Raw genomic sequence first — 25,501 nt, 5'->3', positions numbered from 1 at the left:
TTTCTACTCATTATCCTGAGTTGCTAAGGATTTAAATCTAATCATCGTTAGGATTTCCTAGGGATCTCTTTTATAACTACCATCATACTCGGAATAACTTCCTTTTTCCATGTAGGAGATTTACCTTGATAAGGTTTAGATTTTCCTATATGTGGTTTTTGTACCTTGGTCCACCTATTTTAGGGGGTGGCATTATTTTAATATTGGGTTTACTAGTTATGTCAGTACCCGGGATTACTATTCATGGCTCTGTGGTGGCATTTGATGCATTGAAGTGTTTACATGCGGCTTTGGATGATGTGGATGATGGTGTGGCGTTTGATGCATTGAAGTGTTTACATGCAGCTTTGGATGATGTCTTTCATTTATGGATGTTTTGAGGTACTGGCTTTGCACTTTGTACCACAGGGTTTAAAATAAATACTACATTTATCTATTGGCTGTTGGTGTCTTGTGAGTGCTTAGTGCATATACTGCCTCCAGTCAGTGAAGAGGTTTTTAACATTGCCAGACCTATTGAGAGGATGGATCCAGAGAGGTCAGACTGAGCATCTACACTGTGTGCACAATTATTAGGCAAGTGAGTATTTTGATCAAATTGTCCTTTTTATGCATATTGTCCAACTCTAAGCTGTATAAACTTGAATGCTTATTGTATTTGAGCATATCAGGTGATGTGTATTTGTGTAATGAGGGAGGGTGTGGCCTAAGGAGATCAACACCCAATATCAAGGTGTGCATAAATATTATGCAGCTTCTTTTGCCCTGGAAAAATTGACCAAAAAAGGGGTTTTAACCATTTAAGGACCAAGCTTCTTTCTGACACATGTTGTTTACAAGTTAAAATCAGTATTTTTTGCTAGAAAAAAAAAACAAATTTATTTTTCTATAAAAAAAAAAAAAAGGGCCCTTTAAGGCCGGAAGGCGGAAGTGACATTTGACATCACTCCGGTCCTCCAAGGGCGTAGAGTTGAGTGGGGGCTATCTTGCCCTCACTTGACTTCTGTACACAGGATCGTATTGTTTCCGCTGCCAATCTCTCCGGTAAGCAGCGGAAATGATGAGAAGTGGCAGGAGGGGGGCACCTCTCTCTACACCCATAAAAGTGATCCCATGGCGAATCCGCCACTGGAACCACTTTTATGCTAAAGCGAACCGCCTGCCGTTTAATAGTATACCTGGGTTATAAAGTTGTAAAAAGTATTTGCGTAGGGATGCAGCACTCTTGAAATTGCTAAGATATTGGGGCGTGATCACAGACCCATCAAACATTTTGTTGCAAATGGTCAGCAGGGTGGCAAAAAACATAGAAATGTGTTGAGAAAAAAAGATGCAAATTTACTGCCAAAGATTTAATCAAATCAAACATGAAACTATCAGGAAGCCATTATCCTCTAGTGCTGTCATGTTCCAGAACTGCAACCTACCTGGAGTGCCCAGAAGTACAAGGTGTTCAGTGCTCAGACACATGACCAAGGTAAGGAAGGCTGAAACCCGACTATCACTAAACAAGACACATAAGTTGAAATGTCAAGACCGGGCCAAGAAATATCTGAAGAAAGATTTTTTTAAAGGTTTTATGGACTGATGAGATGAAAGTAACTCTTGATGGACCAGATGGATGGGCCTGTGGCTGGATCAGTAATGGGCACAAAGTTCCACTTCGACTCAGACACCAGCAAGTTGGAGGCGGGGTACTGGTATGGGCTGGTATTATTAGAGATGAGCTAGTTGGAACTTTTCAGATTGAAGATGGACTCAAAATCAACTCCCAAACCTACTGCCAGTTTTTAGAAGACACATTCTTCAAGCAGCGGTACAGGAAAAAATCTGCATCTTTCAAGAAGCCCATGATAACCATGCAGAAAAATGCTCCATCGCATGCATTGAAGTACTCCACTGCATGGCTAGCCAGTAAAGGCTTTAAAGATGAAAGATTACAGACATGGACCCCTTCCTCACCTGACCTAAGCCTTATTAAGAACCTGTGGGCCCTTCTTAAAAGGGAGATTTACAGTGAAGGAAAACAGTACAGCTCTTTAAACAGTGAACAATGGGAGGCTGTGGTTGCTGCTGCACAAAAAAAAAAAAAAAGAAAAAAAGTTGATCGTCAACAGATCAAGAAACTGACAGACTCCATGAATGGAAGGCTTATGACTGTTATTGAAAAGAAGGGCGGCTATATTGGTCACTCATTTTTTTTTTTTTTAATGTCAGAAATGTTTATTTGCAAATTTTGAGTAGTTTGTTTATTATTCTTATATACATAAATGGGCAGTGCCAATACATGGTAAACCAATAATGAAAGTTCATATAAAATTCCATATGAATAGTGACCGAGAAGAATCTGCCACACACCAGTGAGTGGCAATGAAAGCAATGAAGATGAAATACTATCCCCAAACACCATGTGGATATGGATAAACTGCTTACCAGATGTTGTTGACTCTCAAATTATAGAGCAATCAACACCAGCATGATTGGATGGACTGATGTCTTTTTTTCAACCTCACAAACTATGTAACTATGTAACTATGATTATACAGAAATATGAGATGTTTGAGCGATATCCTCAAGGTCAATAGGGATGTATGGATCAATGACCATGACTCTCTCAAGTCTGCCAACATCCAAAGTACTGCAGAAAGAATAGGCTGCAGAGGGCGCCAAAGGAAGCCTGCAGAATATGGGACCGAATGACTGATAGCCAAGAGCCACATTCAGGAGGCTGTATCTTGCAAGGCGGCCGGCTCTAGGAAGAGTCCTGGTGGTTCCAAACTTCTTCCATTTACGAATGATGGAGGCTACTGTGCTCATTGGGACCTTCAATGCTGCAGAAAGTTTTCTGTACCCTTCCTCAGATCTGTGCCATGATGATATGATCCTGTCTCGTGGGTCTACAGACCATTCCTTGGACTTCATGGCTTGGTTTGCACTCTGACATACTCTGACATGCACTGTTAACTGCGGGACCTTTTATAGACAGATGTGTTCCTTTCCAAATCATGCCCAAACAACTGAATTTACCACAGGTGTACTCCAATCAAGTTGTAAAAACATCTCAAGGATGACCAGTGGAAACAGGATGCACCCAAGCTCAATTTTGAGTGTCATTGCAAAGTCTGTGGATACTTATGTACATGTGATTTTTTTTAAAAATAAATTTGCAAAGATTTCAAACAAACTTCTTTCACGTTGTCATTATGGGGTATTGTTTGTAGAATTTTGAAAAAAATTCAATTTTGGAATAAGGCTGTAACATAAAAAAATGTGGAAAAATTGAAGCACTGTAAATACTTTCCAGATGCACTGTATTACCATGTTTTAAGATGAAACCTGCAAAGTGATCTAAGTTATTTTAAAATGGCAATAAACCCAAAACCAAAAATGTTATATATTGCAGCTTACCAATCATTAGATGTGGTGGCTGCATTTGTTTTTTTTTTTTTTTTAGGCTTTTTTCCCCTCTGTTTTTACCTAGTGATCTGGCCAGTAACACCCTTCCTGTATTAGAGTGCCTCCACTCTGGATGAAGGAGCAACAGAGACACCTATGGACAGCAGCAACGTCAGTCTGGGGGGAGGGGAGGGGAGTGTTAGATGTACTATTAGATTTAGATACACTAAACAAATTGAAGCTAAACTCCAGTTAACACTCTTTAGGCAGTTATAGAAACAGTTGTTTTTCCTTTTGAGGTTAAAATTTTACATTAATTCATAAAGGCTGATCCTTCTACTCTCAGACTGCACACTTAATATTTTGTTGCCTCCTGCAACATTGACATCCTCAAATCTTCTTTTAAAGTCTCTTGGGATGTCAGACAGTTGGAATATCTTGGCATTCAACTGACCTCCCATTATTCTGATCTTTACTCTGCCAATTATATCCCCACTAATAGCAAATTAAAAGCCCTAAAAGCATCCTGGACCAACATTCTATTTTATGGATGAGGAGAATGAACTCAAATAAAATAGCCAAAACTTTTATATCTTTTCCACACTATCCAAATCCCAGTCCCCTTTTTCGCTATCAAGAATTGTGGCCTACGGGTGCTTTGTGTACTGTGAATAGGCTCAAATTGTATTCAATCAAGGCTCTTTTCTTTATGCTCCTCACACTTTTGGCACAGTTTGGCTATACCTACAGTTTGGCACTGCACATGACCCTTTTATTGCTGCAATTGTTTGGGGGAGGGTGTTAAAAAATGACTGGCCTCAGGTACCAGGTATTCTAGGTTCACCACTCTAACAACTCCTGCATTTTTTTATTTATACAGGTTAGCAAAAATGAAGAAGATGGGGAGCTCCTCGGACCTTGAGGAAACAGACCACACTGAGGAAACGAATGCTTCTGCTGAAGACTCGCACAGTGAAGACAACACTCAATCCATCCATGAAAACAGTCAACACATAAAACTAAAACATGCCAAGTATACCATTTTTGGCTCACCAAAACCTAGGGGTCGCCGCTTTGGCAAAGCAGACAGTGAACGTGAAATGGCCCCCATGGACTCTGTCTATCAAATAGAAAGCAAAATTATGTCTCCAACAATTAAATTCCACGTAAACCTCGATAAAGGAAAACATGGTAACCAGTTAACCAGGTAGGCTACTTGCTTCAGAGCATTAGTAAAGCGTATCTAAATCCAAAAGAACAAAGGTAATATATTGCAGATTACTAATCCTTATATGGTATATGATTAGTTGTCATAGGGTGACAACTTTTACTCACTGTACTCCCCCGAACAAGAAGTGGATTAGGACTACACATCACCCTCTACTTATCTCCATAACATAGGGTAGGTTGTGGGCAGGTGTAGGTTGACCTCCGTACAGAGGTGGCACTGTCCACAGCCAGCAAACAGGGAGAGTGGAAGACAGGAGGAACTCCTGACCTCCATGGCCATCTTTAGAGAGAGTAGTGTTTATAAAGAGCACTGGCTCACTGCAGTTGGCCTTCATTTTGCATGTGGTTAGGATAGGGACCAGAACCCGCTGGTTAGGGAGAGTGTGCCTAGAGTATTGAAAGTTCCAGAGGAGGAGGGACAGTATAGGGACTGTTCGTTATTGTTGCTGTCAGGGGTCAAGTCCTGGGAAATAAAGTGTGGGAACTCACCCAAGATTACCACACCCAACCTCAAAAATAAAACAAAAGCGTGTGTTTGTGTATACCGTATATACCTCTCTGTCTCTCTCCTCTCATGTCTCTCTCTCGTCTCTCTCTCATGTCTCTCTCATGTCTCTCCTCTCATGTCTCTCCTCTCTGTCATGTCTCTCTCCTCTCATGTCTCTCTCATGTCTCTCTCTCTCTCATGTCTCTCTCTCATGTCTCTCCTCTCATGTCTCTCCTCTCTGTCATGACTCTCTCCTCTCATGTCTCTCTCCTCTCATGTCTCCCTCTTTCTCATGTCTCTCTCTCTCTTTCATGTCTCTCCCTCTCTCATGTCTCTCCCTCTCTCATGTCTCTCTCTCTCATGTCTCTCTCCTCTTATGTCTCTCTCCTCTCATATCTCTCTCTCTCGTGTCTCTCTCCTCTCATGTCTCTCTCTCTCTCTCTTATGTCTCTCTCTCTCATGTCTCTCCCTCTCTCATGTCTCTCCCTCTCTCATGTCTCTCTCCTCTCATGTCTCTCTCTTTCATGTCTCTCTCCTCTCATGTCTCTCTCCTCTCATGTCTCTGTCCTCTCATGTCTCCCTCTTTCATGTCTCTCATCTGCAGAGTTGATGTTTCCTCTATGGCTCCTATGCCCTGTCACAGGGGGAGGCGGAGTACATTTGATATCACTCCGCCTGTGACAGAAGCCGGCGCTATACAGGAAGCTATGTTTACAGTGATGATCGGGGATGGTGGGACGGGGACCCGCATTTTGGGCTTACCAACCCGCCATCCCAGAGCAGGAGGTGGCGCTGGGATCGTGTCGGGGCTATGGGGGAACAGGAACGGTGTTCCTGTTGTAGAATAAGTACAGGAACGCCTTTCCCATGTGTTCCCGCAGGACTCGAGCCCTGGTTGCTGTGTGGAACCTTTCCACTTCAGTGTCTCGTTGCATACTGCCTATCAGCAGCCTCCTGTGCTAGGTGCTGTCAGTCCTCGAGTATCGCTCTCCACAAGTACTGAATATTTATCTGTGAGTGTTTCTGCCCAGTCGGAACTTCTACATAGACTCTGTTACAGTATGTTTGGAATGTTCTTGACAATACACTCCTTTGAAATCTTGGACTTCCGTCTGCCATTCCTTCCCTCTTGGGTGCTTACCACCTGGCATTACTCCCGCTTACAAGGTGTTCTGTAGTCCACAGAGGTGAGCTGGGCAAGGTTGGTAACATGGCTTGTAATATCTATGCAGCAGAGACAAAACTCAGGAATTTAGAAGCACTTTTGGATTTATAGCATCACCAGCGGGTATTTTTCGCACTTGCATATCTAAAAGACCAAAAGGCAGCAAATAGGAAAAGATTTATCATACACTTAAGTTTGTTAAAGTTCACCGCTCATGAAAACAATACGAAAGCAAACATTGCTCTTATCTCTGCTAGTTTTTGGTCTTCTTGCCGAAAATGCCGATACCTTGGTTTCAGTACTGTTCAGAGTTATGGAACAATCATAAAGATAAGGAAATTTATCTTTCTTTTGACTTTAATTTGCTGCATGCTTGCTCAGCATCAGGGACGTATTTAGGCCAGACACAGTTAGGCATCTAGCATTTTCAATGGGAAGCCAGTAATGACAGCCAATATATTTCTGTTGTGTCAGTGTGTTTTAAGGAAGCAATACAAAATTTGACATGATATACAGTACATTTACCAATAATTTTGAATATCTTGGACATTTTTTATGTTCTCTCTGTAGGCCATGCTTTGAGTGTAGAAATATACACATGGTTTATGAGGTCCCCATTGCTCATTCATACAGCCAACAGCATACCTCCCAACTTTTTAAGATGGGATCGGGGGACAACTATTAATTAAAGTATGTAGGCATAGGACACACCTGCTGCCACGCCCCCTTAAAGGAGAATTATACAAATAAAATGATTATTTAAACCCACAAGTGCTTTTTTCTACCACTACTATTCCTTTATACTGACTTTTGAAATTTACCAATGCAGAAATGTAGAATTTGAATGAAAGGTTTAGCACTGGGAAACACATTTTGAAAGATAAAAAGTGCATAAATCAGACCAAAAATGAGGGACTATGGGGAGGAAAGAGGGACAAAGGGACTTTGTTTCAAATAAGGGACAGTCCCTTTAAATCAGTTGGGAGCTATTCAGTAGGTAAATTTACATGGAAAATGTAAAAATCTAAATCGATTCTGTGGCTACTACTTCTCATCATGTCATATCAAAGTATAAAAAGATTTTTCTATGAAGTAATATTACATAGATTTCTTTCCTGTACTTCCAGGGTTTATAATGACCATGCAAAGAGGGGAGAGTGGCACAGCCACAGCACGGATTCTGTATCAGCTTAATAATCTTAACATTTTGATTCACCCTTCTCTATTTTTTGATCCCCCCCCATCCCTTAACTGTTGTGCAGGAATGTTCTTGATTCAAATACTTAAGCTGGGTATATACTAATAGAATTCCTAAGAAATTTTGTTCAGAAATTCTCAGAACAGTTAAATGTTGTTCGAAGGATTTGGTTTCTTCTAACATTTGATTTTGGAATGAATGGACTTTATTGAACGAAAACCACATTTTTTGTTAGAAATTAGAAATTTCCCATCCTGCTCCTTTGAATTCTCTCATCACTGTGGTAGAAAACAAACATTGATTTGACCCCACTCATGATTAGAAAAACAAACATATATTCTTAGAACGAAAAATGTTGAATGAAATTCTACTACTGTATAACCAGGTTTACCTGTCCAGCAGTATCAGCATTGTCCTGCTGCAATTCACTGATCAGGTGCTACAGTACAGGTTGCACACTGCCATCTTGTTCCTCCTTATTCATCAGAAGCTGTCTGCCTCTTCCAGGTTCAGGAAGGTGGCCCCCTATGATGTGTCCTAGCTCCACCCACCAGTTTCGGTGTGTCCCGGCACTTGCAGCCTCCTAGGATATGTGACAGGGTAATCCCAGAAGGCTGTGGGAGTAGGAAAATGTAATTCTTGCCTAGGCATTCCCAATTTCAGTAAAAAAAACAAAATGCATATGTTAAATTTAGAGCTTAAAGTGATTGTAAACCCTCACCTTGTAAAACAACCCATTCAATTTAAAATAGAAATGAACAGCAAATTATTTGTGCATAGATATAAAAAACATTATAAATACCTTTATTCATTTTTTAGAAGTGATCACATAATCTCTTGTTCTCAGCTGCATAAGAGCTTGGGGAGGAGAAACAGCAGCACACTGAGCTTCCCATTGAAAGGCTGTGCATGTGTGTGTGTGTGTGTGTGTGGGGGGGGGGGGGGCAGCACAAGTCTGATCATTGAAGGAGAGCAGACTGAGTTCCCAGCATAGCTAGAGAACTGACCACAGTGTTTTCTCCTGCTTAGTTTGGTCAGTTTTCCACACAAAGGAAGCAATACAAAGAGAACAGGATACTTTTTTCATACAAGTACATGGTACAGCAGGCAAACATCACGAATATGAAATGTTAGGTTTACATATTCTTTAACAATAAAGGAACTGTAGATGTGTCTGTGCTCTAAACTGAAAATATTTGTAGAGCTGTGGCAATAGCCATTTGCAAATCAGTTCTTCTGAAGACACCCATATGTAAGATCTTGACTGCCTGATGCTACAAACATTCATAAATCCCTTCAACAGTCACTCCTGATGAATACAGTAAATTCTGTTCAGAAAAGTATGGGTCCTATCTACCACCTGACTTTGTTGAAACGTTACTTTCACCCCGATTTACACCTTGCACATGACTTAGGAGCTTCCCACTGGGCCTTCTTGTTTTCTCCTCCCCCTGGGTCTCTCTCATTCCTCTCTTACTTCTCCCTTCCCTTTTTTTCCTAGCTTTTCCTCCTTCCTTTCTGTTCCCTGTGGCTTTTTCTTTTTTTCCTTTCCTCGCTCTTCTCACCTATGGGCTTCCCAAATTTTTTGGTTGCCCACCCCCATGGATGCTAACTGAGGTAACGACAGCCATACCTTCCATCCCACTATATGTGGACCCAACGTGTAGACGGAGGTTTACACCCTCCCTCTTTCTCGTACTACCCAACCTTATAATTGTCCCTCTTCCACACCATCATATAACTCATGGACCTAATAGCTCTGGTCACATACTGAAAATAATCAGGTCTGACGCCCTTAGGGCTTGTATCAATTTGACTAATTGTACCTCTGTTGTTATGATGCGACATTGTGCATCCTCTTTTCTTTTTGTCAGATTTATCCTGTGACAGTGGGTTCCATTCACAAAGCGGTATCTTACCGCACCCGAGTATGCAGTCAGATACTGTGCAGCGTTTTTTTAAAGTTTTTTTGGCATTCACTAAGGCCTCTTGCACACAATACTGCTGTTTGAACATCTCCTTTTGGCCTCTTGCACACAATACTTATGTTTGAGCATCTACTTTTTCTAGACCTTTAGTATTTACGAGTATTCGCGAGTATTTGCATGCATTGAGGCTTAAATTACTGACCAAAAATGCAGATTTTTCTATTTTGTTCTTACTGAAGAATGCAAAGCGCTTGTTTACACGCCTGTGTGCATAGGCACATTACAATTAATGGGCTGTATTTTAGCTCAAAAAGCTGTACTGAGCTTTTTCAAGGCACGAGATGCTCAAACAGGAGTATCGTGTGCAAGAGGCCTAAAAATTGCTACTAAAATGCTGCATGAGTTATTTTAAAAGTCATCAGCCTAATTGTAGACAATTTAAACATGTGAAAAAAACATGTGGGGTCCCTTCCCAAATCCATACCAGACCCTTATCTGAACATGCAGATCTACCCCCCGAAGCATCATGTTGATTGGGACAAGGGCCTTTTTCCCACAGTCCTTGTGGGGGGTGGCAGGGGGGCTTATCGGAATCTGTAAGCCCCCTCTAACAAGGGGGCCCCCAGATCCTACCCCCATATGAATGAATAATACCCCTACTCATTAACCAAAAAAATTGTAGTGTAAAAAACACATTAGACAGTTTTTGACTTTTATTTAAAAAATATACATTTTTAAAAATGTCCCTCTGGTTTAGATCCATCGTCAGCTCCACCGCCTAACAGTTTTCAAACAAGTTGGGGGGGCGAGGCCACCCAGTGACGTTACCTGGTGACCCCACCCCATGCTCCTGGCCGATGATGTCACAATGGGGCAGGATCACCACTTGACAAGTGGCAGAGCTGGCAGGCGCCATCAGCCTTCGGCATGAGCAGTCCTTTTTTTTCCCCGATAAGCCCCCACCCTCAGACCCCCACAACCAACTGCTAGGGTTGTGGGGAAGAGGACCTTGTCCCCATCAACTTGGGGACAAGGTGCTTTGGGGGGGCAGAGCACCCCCACATGTTGAGGGCATGTCATATGGTATGGTTCCAGGGGCAGGGGGTGCTCGCTTGTCTCCTCCCTTTCCTGACCCGGGTCTGGTATGGATTTTGGGGGGCCCATGCCATTTTTTTTCAATTTTCCCCAGTTTTTAAAATATTTTTTTTACTTTCAGCTGCCAGTGGGGAAGCCTGCTGCCAGCTGATGACTTATTGGTTGTGAAGGATGCAGTGACCACCCTTAACAAGTCGGTGGCTGCCGGTTCCTTAACCACTTGCCGACCACCCTGCGCAGATCTACTGCGGCAGGGTGGCTCGGCTGCGCATAATTACGTAGATCTACATGATTATGTGCATGCGGTCTTGGCGAGGCGTGATTAGATACAGCGGGAGCCAGAGATTCCGGGGGGCATTTGCCCCTACCAGCAGCCCTGTATATGTTCTCCCATCTGCAGTCTCCTTCAGAAACTTTACAGTAAGAGAACAATTACATCTGAAGCATGTCTCAAAAATTAAACTGCAGCAAGTTTGCTTATCCTCCTACCTACATCAATTTTTTTATTAATTAAACTATTGACACTCTATTTTCTTCATTGCAAAGGCAAAGTTCCTCCTTGGAATCCACAACCAGCTGTAAGGATAGAACATTTAAGCTGTACGATCGGACCAGGATTTTTGACGCTGTGGCCTATGGGGACTGTGAAGAATTAGATGATCTTATGGTTTATTTACTCCGTACTCAGAAACATCTTACCGATAAAGAGTTTAAAGGTAACAAATTGATATATTTTCCATGTGTAATAAACTCAGAATTGGATTTATTAACATTTTTATTCAACAGAACCAGAAACTGGGAAAACTTGTCTACTAAAAGCCATGCTGAATCTGAGTCAGGGGAAAAACGAAACCATTCCGCTCTTGCTAGAAATTGCAGAAAAAACAGACAATCTCAAAGCATTCATCAACGCAGCATACACAGACACCTATTACAGAGGTAAGCAATATGTATATTATCTGCAGTGCCAATATTGTGTAAAGTAAATGTTTAGTACTAAAAGTTACATATAACAGCCTATGGTTGCATCTTATAGAACAAGGTCCTCCGGGGTAGTCAATGAATGACCAGGAAGGGTTCAAGCCATCCCCAGGCTTCTAGCTGAACACCGGTAGTGTTTCTCACATATGACACTGTTACCCGAACTCTAAAAGATTTGTAGCTGGACTGTACATTTGTAGCGATACCCCTGCAGGAGCCGCTTGGTAGATTGGGTTATCTGTTCTTCTCTGAGAACAACCTCAGCCTCACTGACACATCAAGTTAGGCAAATGGATACTGCACTGCTAATGAGAGCCCAGACATCAGATTGGTTAGTGGTAAATTAACCCAATAAATTATTGCAGGTTGCAGTATATAGCAGTATGCATGTATTATAAGTATTGGTTTAGGTCAATCACAGTTCACTAGACAGTGGGGCCGATTTACTAAAGACAAATAGGCTGTGCACCTTGCAAATGCAGTTGCACGCATTTTCCCCAGAGCTTAGGTAATGTGGGGAAGCTCTACTGATTTCCATCATCCAATCATGCGCAAGAAAAATACTGTTTTTTTTTCCTTGCACCTGATTGGGTATTCTTTACTAGACATGTGCACATCACATTTTGTTTAGTTTCAGATGCATTCGTTAGGTTAAGGGCTCTTTCACACGGGCGTTCCGTATGTCCGTTTTTCATCCCATCCGTTTGCGGATGAAAAACGGACATAATGTATCTCTATGTAAATACGGATGTCATCGGATGATCATCCTCTGACATCCGTTTTTTGTCAGTTCAGTTCAGTTCAGTTCAGTTCAGTTTTTTTGAACGGAGAAGAACCCTATTTTTTCTTCCTTTCAAAAAACGGAACTGAAGCAAAAACGGATGTCAGTGGTGTCATCCGCAGACATCTGTATTTACATAGACATGCATTATGTCAGTTTTTCATCCGCAAACGGATGGGATGAAAAACGGACATACGGACCGGATGACACAAGTGTCATCCGTGTCCGTTACAAAAAAAAAAAAGGACCTGATCGGGCAAAAAAAAAGGAACGCCCGTGTGAAAGAGCCCTTATAATTTAATTTATTGTGTCGGTCCAGTTTGTTTTCGGGATTTGTTTAGTTTTGTATATTCTTTATACCAGGTGGATTCAAACCACCCGGTATAACTTTGGATGGATCTGAATTCATTGTGAATAGCTGTGGTTGTTAAGGAGTGGGCGAACGCTGTGTCCTTAACAACCATTACTCATCTGCTGTCAGTGGGATTCCCCACATGGGGGGTCACCACATTTCTGTGCAGTGACATGAGTGAAGTGCAACTTTGTGCATTTCAAATAAAGTCCATTTAAAAAAAAAAAAGAAAGCTGTACAGTACAATTTTGGGCTATAGACTAGTAGAAATAGAAAATAAATAAAACTATTGATGTAACTGCCTGTAAAGTGTTAGCTGAAGTTAACCTTTAAAGTGGTTGTAAAGGCAGAACAATTTTTCCTTAAGGCATTCCCTGCATTAACGTGAAAAATGTCCCAGTTTTTTTTATCGCTCCCCTCACCCCCTATATACTTACCTGAGTCTTATCTCCATCCTGCACTGTGTCCGGTGCAGCAGTGCTGGTCTCTCTTCCTCTCCTCACTAGTCTGAACAAGAACAGAGGGAGTCATTGGCTCCTGCTTCTGTCAATCAAATCCTGAGGAGAGGATGGGGGGCAAGCTGCATGTCTATAAACCCACACAGCCCAGATCTGAGCCTACGTGTCTGCCATCATAGGAAGCAGCTCTTTACAGTGGCAAACGGAAAAGAGGAGGAGCCTAGAGCGCCGGCGACGGACTCCAGAAGAGGAGGTTTGGAACCGCTTTGTGCAGTATAACTTTTACAAATGCTTTAAAGTGATACTAAATCATAGGCGTGCGCAGGGGGGTGTGCCTGGACACACCCTAATCACTATGTGCAGTGCCGATTCCGCCTTCTGGCCAGGCTTCCCCCATGTTACGCCTCCCTCTGTAGTGCTGCTAGCATCCCTCCACTCCTCTCCTCTCCTCCCAGTTGCTGCGGGGGATGTTTCAGAATATAGAATGGGGGAAGGGATGCCTTTCTTTTCTAAATGAATACAGTGAACACACTCACTCACTGTGTTCATTCATAAAGGAAGCGTAGTAAACTGTGTTTACTATGTTTCAGTTTGTGAATGAATAGGAGGCCATTCAGCACAGAGCACTTTTGATTCATTCATTGTCCAGTGCAACTGAGGCTGCAGAGAAAGGCGTGTGTTTGAGCTTTGGAGTGCACACCCTAATGCAAAAGGCTGCGCACACCTTTGTACTAAACACCCATCGGTGCGAATTTACTAAAACTGGAGAGTGTAAAATCATGTGCATGGTAGCCAAGCTGATTCACAGAGCCGGCAGCAGAGATTGCCACGGGGCATCCGCGATTGCTCCCCGTGGAGAGAACACGGTGGTCTGCTGTTGTAAACACGGCAGACTGTTGTTCTCTCAGCTATCAACACAGAGCTCCTGTGTTCCTCCTATTTAGAACAAAGGTCTCTGTGTTGATTCCATAAGCCCATCCCCCTCACAGTTAGAAAGCACCCCCTAGGCTCACATTTAACCCTTTGATCCCCCCGAGTTAACCCCTTTCCTGCCAGTGTCATTATTACAGTAGCAGCGCATATTTTTAGCACTGATTACTGTAGTAATGTCACTGGTCCCCTCAAAAGTGTCAAAAATGTCAGTTAGGGGTCTGATCTGTCCGCCAATGTCACAGTGCCACTAAAAATCGCTGATCGCCGCCATTACTACTGAAAAATAAATAACATAAATCTTACCCCTAGTTTGTAGACAGGATAACTTTTGCGTTAACCAATCAAAATACGCTTATTTTTTACCAAAAATATGTAGCAGAATACAAGTTGGTCTAAAATAATGAAAAAATTAGATTTTTTTTTTTTTTTTTTATTGGGAATGTTATATAGCAGAAAGTGAAAAATATTTTTTTTTTTCAGAATTGTCGCTCTTTATTTTTTTGTTTATAGCGCAAAAAATAAAAATAGCACAGGTGATCAAATACCAACAAAAGAAAGCTCTATTTGTGGGAAAAAAAGGATATCAATTTTATTTGGGTACAGCGTTGCAGGACCGTGAAATTGTCAGCTAAATAACGCAGTCCCAAATGGCAAAAAATGGCCTGGCCATTAAGGGGGAAAATCTTCCGGTCCAGAAGTGGATAAAACTGATCTGGTTCAGGAGGGACCAGCCAAATTACTCTATCCACACAAAGAAGGTGCATGGAGGAATCTGTTCCTTCTTTTCATTCAGCCCACTAGCTGAATAAAAAAGTGTGCGGCTACCATAATCACCAAGTGAAAATAAAGAAAAAAAAAAACAAAAAAATAGAACTAATGCAGTGACCACGTTTATGGCTTGGCTAAAGTATAATAATATTTGGTTTTTGGGTTTAATACTGCTTAAGCCTAGGTTGACACATATGCAGGTCAGGGAAGTCATGCCTATCGCACATGTTTCTTGATCCACGGATAAAACGCTCTGCTCTTTTGCAGATGTGTAGGGGTGCCAATAATTCTTAATGGCACCCCCCATGCATTGGAAAATGTGATGAGTTTCTAGGTGCATGAAGCCGCATGATGCTGTAGCACCATGCGGTTTCATAAACCTGCATTTAAAAAAAAAAGGTCAGGGATTTTGTCCATGCATATCCTGCAGGTACAGCCAGGGCTGGTCCTACCAATAGGCAAACTAGGCAGCCACCTAGGGCGCACTGCCACCTAGGGCGCTGCCATGGCCAGTGCCACATTCCTCTCCTGTCACCGTCTCGTCCCCTGTGGATGTCACCTCTAGAGCCACTGATCATCCACCACACACATTGGTGCACCTGCACACAGCAGAAGTGAGCTAAGATCCCAGCACAAGGTCATTCACTGGATGATGTTGATCACCGCTCGCTGCAGGTGAAGTCAGTCCTAAGCCCCAATTGCCATCTGCTATCACCCGCTAGCATAGAGCTTGGGGTTAAGACCGTCTGAAGGAGTGTACCGGAGGAGAAGAGGGAATGTCTGAGTTCAGGCGCAGGATGGAGAGGCGTGCTGCGCCTGGCAGGGCCCCTCTCCCATCACAACCTGCATTGTAAGAACCAGAGGCTGCAGGAGCAGGTTGACAAATTCTGCTGTCAGGTGGAACCCTGGAACCACTGAGCCAGGTGGCAGGACTAAGTGGGAACTGACAGACTAGGTACACCAAGCATGTGCTGCTTCCTGTGTCTGGCATGGCAGGTCAGTTAAATGAGGGGACAACACACATCACAGGGGGGTATAGTCTATACAAGGCAGGGTGTGCGGGAAGTGTGTGAAGGGGTCAGTTTGTGCGGGGGGGGTTTAGGGTTAAAGGAGGTAGTGTGTATAGGAAGGGGGTGTTTGGTTAAATGGGGTCTAGCAATAAAGGGGGGCAGTGAATACAGGAAGAGGTTGTAGCGTTAAGGGGGGGCAGTGTGTACAGGAAGAGGTTGTAGCATTAAGGGGGCAGTGTGTACAGGAAGAGGTTGTAGCGTTAAGGGGGGGGGGCAGTGTGTACAGGAAGAGGTTGTAGCATTAAGGGGGGGCAGTGTGTACAGGAAGAGGTTGTAGCGTTAAGGGGGGGGCAGTGTGTACAGGAAGAGGTTGTAGCGTTAAGGGGGGGGGCAGTGTGTACAGGAAAGGGGGTGTAGGGTCAAAGGAGGGCAGTTTGTACAGGAAGGGGGGGGGGGTTAGGATTAAAGGGGGCATTATGTGCAGGAAGGGGGGCATTGGGTACAGTTTGTTTTTTTGGAGGTGGGGGTGCGAGTAGCTGGTCTTGCCTAGGGCACAAAATGATCTAGCACTGGCCCTGGGTACAGCAGCCAATTCAAATACACAAACATAAGCCGCACCACCTGCACAAGTGAGAACCTATTGTTAAGGGAGATCAGTTAAATTCCTGTAGGAGTTTGTTTACATGAGTTTAGACTCAGAAGTAACTCAACGATTTACTGTTTTTCTGTAACGTAAAAGTTTTTCTGTTTTGCCGATGCAGTGTGGGATTTATTTGCATTTTCAAATTTGTTACTATGGGGTTTATTTACTAAAGCTAGAGAGGGCAAAATAAAGGCCCGTACACACGCACCGATTGTTGGCCGTAAATTTTCGGCCAACGTCCGATCGGCCGATTATCGGCTTGTTAGTATGATGCTTCCCACAACCGACTGCGATTTTTCGGCCGAACAAAATCTGGTGTGCAGGCTATAAAATTTGTGTTGGCCAACAACAGAACGGCCGATTGTTCATCAGTCAGTACAGATTTTGGCCGACAAAAATGTGATGATCAAGACTGGGCATGCTCAGTGAAGAAAAAACACACGAAAAGTAGACCAGAACATGACATCACGACAAAATTAGTGTGCAGTCTAGAGCACATTTCAACCAACACAACAACACTGGACAAAAGACGGCCGATCGGTCGGCCAACAATCGGTGCGTGTGTACGGGGCTTAAGTCACAATTCTGCAAAGAAAACAATCAGCTTGCAGGTTTTATTGCTAAAGCTTAATTAAACAAGCTGAGGTTAGAAGCTGATTGGTTTCTCTGCAGAATTGTGACTAATTTTGCCCTTTCCAGCTTTAGTAAAGAAACCCCTATGCATCAAGTGTAGAAAATACATCAAAGATGCATCTAGCAGGACTTCTTCCACTGTACTGCACAAGTAACATGCAGCCAGCTTACCATGAAAAATGGCTTACATGTGAGATCAGTTTGAATTGCTTCTGACTTGTGCCTGAGCTGACATTTTTTTTTCTTGCATTCCCATTGACTTCTATAAGTGAAAGTAACATTTCAGATACATCCAAAGTGTTTTGTGTTTAAGCAAAATATGGAACAAAGCCAATAGAGAAATACAGGCAACTGAGCTCCATAGAACCCAAGTCCGAATTCAAACACTGCATCCAAAATCCATGCAATACATTGTCAGGTTTATTAAAGTTTATTAAAAGATCAAATTGAAAACAATTTAATTGGATTTTTCCACCTGGTTTGATCAAATAATTTTAAACCCATTGCAGTTTATCAAAACGTCCATTGCAATTGATTTGTTGAGAAAAAAATGTACCCAAAAGTTCAACTGTTTAAGTTTCAAAGTAAGCATCAACTATGAATTACAGTTGCGTTTATTTTAGGAATGTGTTTTACCTATGCTGATAATAAAAATATATGCAAATGTCTTTTAAATAGTTTGATCTATACTTTAGAATTTTTAATAAAAGAGAATTTAGAAAGTATACTTGGCCTACTTTCAGTCAAAAAGCCAACAGCATAAGCATCACATCATTATAACATTATAAACGTAAACTTTAAGTGTCTCATCACACCTTTTTTAATAACTTTTACTCAAGAAATGGTGAAAAACTAACCAGTCCATGTATGACTAATGTTTGTTATATAACTTGTAATAATTTGATTCAACCCTAGCATGGAGATATCATTGGAGTCTCTACACCCTATCTTCATCTCAGGAGTCTCACTCTTCTAGAGGCAGTTCTCCTAATATATCTTCCTTTACATAAAATAAAGAGAAACTCGAGTAGGGGAATAAAAGCCCTCTCACAGTAGTTGCAACATGTGTATTTGCAATCTGGGGTACTGAATTTTTCTTACAGAAACTGTAAAATATGTGTAGTGTGTGCTTCTTTATCCAGATGCAGCTGCAAGTCCCTTTAACTCAATTCCCCACAATCCTCTGGGCTCCCAGCATCCCCTGAGTTCCAGGACACGCCCAGGGAGTATAAATGCCAGCTCTGCCCAGCTTCCTGTGCTCAGAGAGATCCTGCCTGATGGGACAGCAGTGGCTGGGTAAGTGAGCTGTCCCCAGGTGCTGGGTCGGTATCTGCCAAGTCTGGTGTGCGGGCCACCAGCAGTGAGCACAAGAGCACGCAGCATCTGTCCAAGCCCCAGTCACTGGAGAGGACTCTGTTACAATCCATGTGGAGAAGTTGTCCAAGCAGTGGGGAGGTCCTATCTACAGCCCCCAGAGCCTCCTGACCAAAGTCAGCATCAGCAGTGCCAGTGTGAAGTCTGTGCCAGCAGGAAATCCCTCAGCTCACCTTCTGCTGAATGAATGATTAACATCTTGGAACACATGAGATTTCTCTAGCTCTCTATCCTATCAGTAAACTGAACTCAGAGCACTCTGCTGCCATCCAGTGGCCATTCGTCGAACTGCAGTAAAATTGTTTTCATATGTTTTATGCCTGTTTCCCCACTCCTCATGCTGCCGTTTTGTACTGCAAACCCCTGTTCACACGAACTCCTGTGTAATATAAGTTGATATTCATTGATAAGTAAAGTAGAAATTGCACATCACCACTGGTCTGATCATTTGGCTGATACCATTACATAATATATGTAAATATTGTAAAATATATAAGTCACACGATTTAACCTGCCAGCATCTACTCAGATCTTAAATTTTGGTTCAGGTAAACTGTTCTTTGAAGTTCAGAAGCTGATAACTGTCTTTATATTGATGGTTGTGGTTAATAAATGTGATGGTTACTTCCTTTCTATAGGTCAGACTGCTCTACATATTGCTATTGAACGAAGGAACATGAACATGGTAGAGGTTTTAGTACAACACGGAGCCGATGTTCATGCAAGAGCAGATGGTGAATTCTTCAGGAAAGCCAAAGGAAGGGCTGGATTCTACTTTGGTGAGAATAACCTCTACAGTGCTATACATTGTAGTTAAAAAAAACCATGAGGCTGATTTTCTTAAGTAGTGAGAATGTTTAAACTAAAAAAGAGTGACTATTTACTTCAATTTTTCAATAATTTTCAGATGAAACGTATTAACAAGAATTTGCTTTTCACGTGATTGGATGATTGGATTGAATCTTTCTCCTTTTGTGTGAACATTCTCACTCCTTTAGCAAATCTCCCTGTCTATATATTGTAGAAGTAAAACAAAATAAAAGATTTTAGCTATTATTAAAAAAAGGAGAGGTGCAGAAGTTCCTTATAACAAAGATCAAAACTATGCTATAGGTCATGGTTTCTCAACCAGGGTTCCTCCTGAGGTTGCTAGGGGTTCCTTGAGAAATGGGAGATTTCCGCCTCTCTGATAAGTTCCCAATGACACCATTATTCCTTTTAGCTAGCTGTAAGGGGGCAATTATTCCCAATGATGAAAAGAGGAAGGAGCATTCTTCCCACTGACTGTCACACTAATGTGTCATGTGTTATAGATTTCTAATTTTTAGCAGGGGTTCCCCGAGACCAGAAATGTATTTCAAGGGTTCCTCTGTGTTGAAAAGGTTGAGAAAGGCTTCTATAAGGATTTGCTATGGTCAGTGGTGTACCTAACACATTTGGCACTCAGGGATGATAATTTTTTTATACAAACCCCAAAACCCCACGCACCTCCCCAAAAAAAGAATTCGGTTTGAAGAAACAAGGTGACACATGTAGCATGCCATAGCAAATTGTAGGTGTGGTCATATTGTGGGAGGGACCTAAAGGGGAATAGTTAACATCTATGTCTACTCCCCCTATACTAATACACATATGCCACTGTACATTTGCTCACAAAATATGCTTTGAGCCTGTAACAGACGTACTAACCTCAGGATGCTCATTTTAAACAAATGAAACACTTCCATTACATGTGCTTTTCTGCAACAGATGTAGTATTCTTAGGGCTCTTTCACACGGTCCGCCTCCGTAGGCGGATCCGTGTTGCTCAGCGGGGATCGATCCGCGATCCCCGCTGAGCCGGCGGTTGACAGCTCTGTCTCCGCTTGCAGTGCGGAGAGGGAGGTGTCTCAGCACCCGCTGCCCTCTATGGGGGATCGGATGAGAGCGGACTGCTTGTCCGCTCTCATCACATCCGCTCCGCTCCGATTACTGAACGGATGGAAAAATAGGGTTTCCATCCGTCCAGATTTCAGCACAGGATCGGATGCGGATGGCAGCGGGTGTCAGCGGAGGTGTCTCCACTGACACCCGCTGCCCCATAGAGCTGCATGGAGGATCCGATCAGATCCGCCTAAAAAACTGACAGGCAGATCTGATCGGACCGCCCGTGTGAAAGAGCCCTTAGAGTGCAGTAGTCAGGATAAAGAAATGTAAACATACTGAGCAGAAATTATCAAAACTGGAGCAACAGAATCTTGAGCAGCTTAGCATGACAACCAATCACCTTCTATCTTCAGCTTGCTCAGCAAAGTTGCGAAAATGAAAGCTATGAAGTTATTGGTTACTATGTACAGCTGCCTCGGATTCTGGCTGCTCCAGTTTTGATGTATCCCCCTCAGTGTCTATATTTCATGGTCAGAGATGCACAACACACAGGCCACTTTACAAGGGTCAACCAAAATCCTCCCTTCTTCCAGTACAAATTACACCCCCTTCCCCAAGCCTATATCATAAGAAAGTACAGATCTCCCCTAACATCCCTAAATACCCCCTCCCCAGCCTACCCCCTCTGTCCAGACTGCCCTTCTGCACAGACTGACCCCAACACAGACCGATAAGTATCAACCCCCTTCCCAGCACAGACCAACCCCCCACAACACACACCCCTTAGAACAGACCCATCCACCCAGCACAGACTGACCCCCTCCCTCTATCACATACTCTTTAGTACAGATGGACAGCACAGATCCACCCTGCACAAAAACCCTTCAGTACAGATTTCCCTTTCCACCCAGCATAGACCAACCCTCCAGAACAGACCCATTAGTACAGATGAACGCCCTCCACCAGTACAATCCCCTCAGTACATACTACTGAACAACCCTCTCCAGTACAGACTGACCCCCCAGCATAGACTCCTTAGTACATATGGATCCTCCACCCCCTAGAACAGACCCCTCAGTACAGATGGACCCCCAGCACAAACAATTCGATACAGCCTTCCCCAGCACAAACTCCTTAGTACAGCTCCCCCAGCACAGCTCATTTGATGGAAACTACAGGCAGTCATGCCAATGCAGTTGTCACTATTTTAAAGCTGTTCAAGAATAAAGATATGCAGGTGACACTAAAGTAACTTCATTAAAACAAGAGGTGGCTGCAAATTGGCTGTGGGAAATAAGCAGCACCAAGATGAAAAAAAAAAAAAAGATGAAAAAGAAAACATGGCAGTTTCTAATACTTGGTGCTTTAGCAAGCTAGTTGACATGCAGCAAGGATTTCTGGACCAATTTATTATTTTTTTTTTTATAGTTTTATATGTTTTAAATTGACATACCGAAACCTTTAAAACATAAAAAAATAATTCACAGAGCATTATGGGTTGGCTAAAGAGAAAGCATAGCACATAAGAATTTCCTTTTCAGGAACACTCTGGGGAATTCATAAAGTGTTATAGACGTCAAACGTTGGTTCGGATGACAGATTCATGTACTCGTCGGAATCAGGTACATTAATCTGTTGTATGGAAAGGGGTAGGACCCAGGCTGGAGTATGCATACTGCAGACACTCTGCCCTCAGTGCATGTTTAGCTGCTTGCTAGCTAGGGCACTGTTGCAGCCAACGGCATCCTAGTAACTGATGACATCATTTGCCCAACTCAGTTGCTGGCTGGAAAATTCCCGGTGAAAAGTAAATAAAGGGGCGTAGATACTGGCTGATGTTGTTACCCAAAAATGGCCATGAATATATATGGACAATGATGTCAGCCAACATCTCTGCCCCTTTGCTTACTTATTTCACAGCCAGTATTTGAATGGGGCCTGGGGATAAGTCATCAGTTACTATGATGCCAGCGGACACAGGTGTCCTAGAAACCCTTAAGCCCTGTGCAGTAAGCAGTCACATAAATAATAGCTTTCCAGCACATATGCCCAACTCTGTGCACTGGCAGCTCTGTGTACACAAACTCAGAGTTAGTCCTAATTACTAGCAGTTTGCTTATCTACAAAGTGGCAGTAATTATTTTAGAATCTTTCACAGGCCAACAACTGAAGTAGAGAATGTTTCTAAAACTGATGGTAGTAAGAACTACCTGAATCTGGCACACATGTCAGTACTGGAGCTTTAACTGGTGCAAAGCTTTAAATAAATTAGGCACATGCCATGAAAAGTCATGAAAGGCCCTGAAAAGCATTGTTATTGCTTTACTGAATTCCCTCCATTGTCTCTTCCTGAAACCTTAGAGTAAGCTGTCCAATCAAAAAGAGTCATGCTTTTTTTATCCTGTTGTGAGTGTAAAATTCAGCTTGAGCTATAAAGCTCTATAAATAACAAGAAACTGCAAAATAAATGAGCCAAGAGCTCCACCAGCTGGCGGCCTGTAAAAGTTTACATTTTAACACACAATATTTCCTATTGAATACAATAAACCAAAAAAACCAATTAGCGCATCCAAAAATATGTGAAACACAAAAAAATATATAATAAATAAAAATGATGGCGCTCAAAACCACACTGGATTTGCCAGCTGGCACTTGGTAAGTGATTTCAAAACATGCAGTGTCCCAATATAGATAACAGTGATTAGTGTAGCACAACTTAGTTGATAAATGCTCAATATCAAAAATGCAATGAAATTCCTAAACGACACTTCACTGTGTAAATCCACAGATAATTTATCTAATGGTATATATAATAACTCCAATTATAATACAATGTGAAGAAGAAAGTCCAATGAAGGATCCAACCACCACTGTGACAATGTGAACTGGATAATAGGATGTGCTTTATGTCTCCACCACCCATGAAAACTGACTGTCTATTGCTAGGACACTGCATTACCAGAAGGGTCATAACACATTTTGTTCCCTTCAGGGATAGTGACTCCAGATACACTTAGTTTAGTGAATCTTCACTTTTTCACCACATATGGGCACACAAATTCTCAGATGTGTACAAACGGAAGCAAAGAGAAAGCACACAAAATCTAGTGTTCTCTGTTTTAAAAATTGAATGTATATAAAAATAGTAGTATTGCACTCACAAACATAGCACTGCAGCTAGTGCTGGATCAAAATGGCATAAAGTTTTTTTAGATAGTTTCCTGATTTTTTTTATTAGTTAATTTTATATTATTTTTGGTATTGCTGAGTTTTGTAGTTCATTCTCAGTTGCTCTGGCCGCTTCCGGTTTCATACAGGCGATTTGTTGTTGCTATGATATCGGCGGGCAGGTGTATTTATTGTGCGGGTGTGCGGCACAGCTCCACTCCTACTGAAAAAGTCCCTGCCTTGGACATAATGCGCATAGGGCATGGAGCTTAGGGCGTGACATTATTCCGCGGTCTTCTTGGATTTCAGCTGAATGCTGGGTGATGTTAATGCATGCGGTTATGAGCTAGCACTGGCTGCAGTACTATGTTTGTAATTGTAAGTGCAATATCCCTATTTTTTATACACATTACATGTTTGATATTGAGCATTTCTAAATTGAGTTGCGCTGCACTAATCACCGTTATAAATATTTCCTACTGAACTGACAAAAAATTGTAACAGTTATTATATGGTCTTAACTATAATAATTTAAGATATATATATATATACATATATATATATATATATATATATATATATATATATATATATATATATATATATATATATATATATATATATATATATATATATATATATATATACATATACACACACACACACACTATATTGAATATAGTGTGATGTGAGTCTCGCGCTATTCAGAGGACTGGTAAATGTAAATAAACACTCCTTAAAGCTGCGTATACCCGTTCTGTACACCAGACAGTATATAAACAGTTAATGGAGGGGGGAGGTATCCCGCTTCAGGGAGAATAAATACTTTAAATTTAATAAAACAATATGGTAGTAGTGTTGAGGCTCAAACAATAATCTGTGATGTGTAAATTCAATACAAGATAATAATAATGTAGTATATAAAAATTGTGAATATATAATAGTGACCTATAATCAATACACAAACACCTTTCACCAAGTGATAAAGGGGGTGCTCTTTAGTCTTTAGACCCCCTCGGGGTGTACTAGCTGCTCACCTCAATATATAAGGGAATGCGCCTTATAGTTAAATGGTACGCCTTTTCCACATCTCCTCTTAGCCACTCTGCAGACAGGGGATGGAAATGGTCTTTTATCTGGGTCGGGGTGAATCCTCACAGGGTGCTCAACGATATCTCAAAGAAAAGTGCTTATATAGTGCAGTATTTCTATTAAATCATTTATTGAAAAAAAAGATGTACTGCACTCACATATAAGCGAAGATTTACAAGCCTTAAAACCGAATACAGCTTCACTGCGGACTCTTACTCCGCGTCTGACGTCACTTCCGGTATACCGTCCTCCGCGTTACGCCACTTCCGGTCACGTGGCTTCTTCAGGGGATCGGTTTTAAGGCTAGTAAATCTTCGCTTATATGTGAGTGCAATACGTCTTTTTTTTTCAATAAATGATTTAATAGAAATACTGCACTATATAAGCACTTTTCTTTGAGATATCGTGGAGCACCCTGTGAGGATTCACCCCGACCCAGATAAAAGACCATTTCCATCCCCTGTCTGCAGAGTGGCTAAGAGGAGATGTGGAAAAGGCGTACCATTTAACTATAAGGCGCATTCCCTTATATATTGAGGTGAGCAGCTAGTACACCCCGAGGGGGTCTAAAGACTAAAGACCACCCCCTTCATCACTTGGTGAAAGGTGGAGGTTATACAGTAAAGAATTAAGAAGGATTTTCGCCTACAAGGGCTAATTGAATTGATTTGGACAATTTTTTTGTGGACACTTCAAGCACCTTCTTTCACTTATAAGCACTTTATGTATTTTTCTTGTTTTATATAGATTGAGGAAGCACCTGTCACTTTATTCACCTTCATTTGATATATTGTCAGTTTATTATGTAGTTTGAAGATTTTTGATGATATTAGCACGTGAGCACTTTATGTATACTGTATGAGTACTGGTAGTACATACACTTTTTTTGTTTGTGTATTGATTATAGGTCACTATTATATATTCACAATTTTTATATACTACA

General features: G+C 41.9%; 1 protein-coding gene across 1 annotated transcript in view; it reads left to right on the top strand.

Annotated features, from left to right (window-relative positions):
• The window catches only part of LOC309547984 (transient receptor potential cation channel subfamily V member 1-like), a 278,758-nt gene that overhangs the window by 206,599 nt on the left and 46,658 nt on the right, over positions 1–25,501 (top strand). Inside the window, exons 12-15 of the mRNA XM_082247975.1 lie at positions 4,277–4,603; positions 11,046–11,215; positions 11,286–11,438; positions 19,071–19,211. Coding sequence (XP_082104101.1) covers positions 4,277–4,603; positions 11,046–11,215; positions 11,286–11,438; positions 19,071–19,211 — 791 coding nt within the window. The remainder of the gene's footprint in view (positions 1–4,276; positions 4,604–11,045; positions 11,216–11,285; positions 11,439–19,070; positions 19,212–25,501) is intronic.

This window comes from Pelophylax lessonae (genome assembly GCF_965119305.1).
Source record: "Pelophylax lessonae genome assembly, chromosome: 2".
NCBI classification, from domain to species: domain Eukaryota; kingdom Metazoa; phylum Chordata; class Amphibia; order Anura; family Ranidae; genus Pelophylax; species Pelophylax lessonae.
Note: the sequence above shows the minus strand (reverse complement) of the source record. Positions and strands in the feature narration are given on the sequence as shown.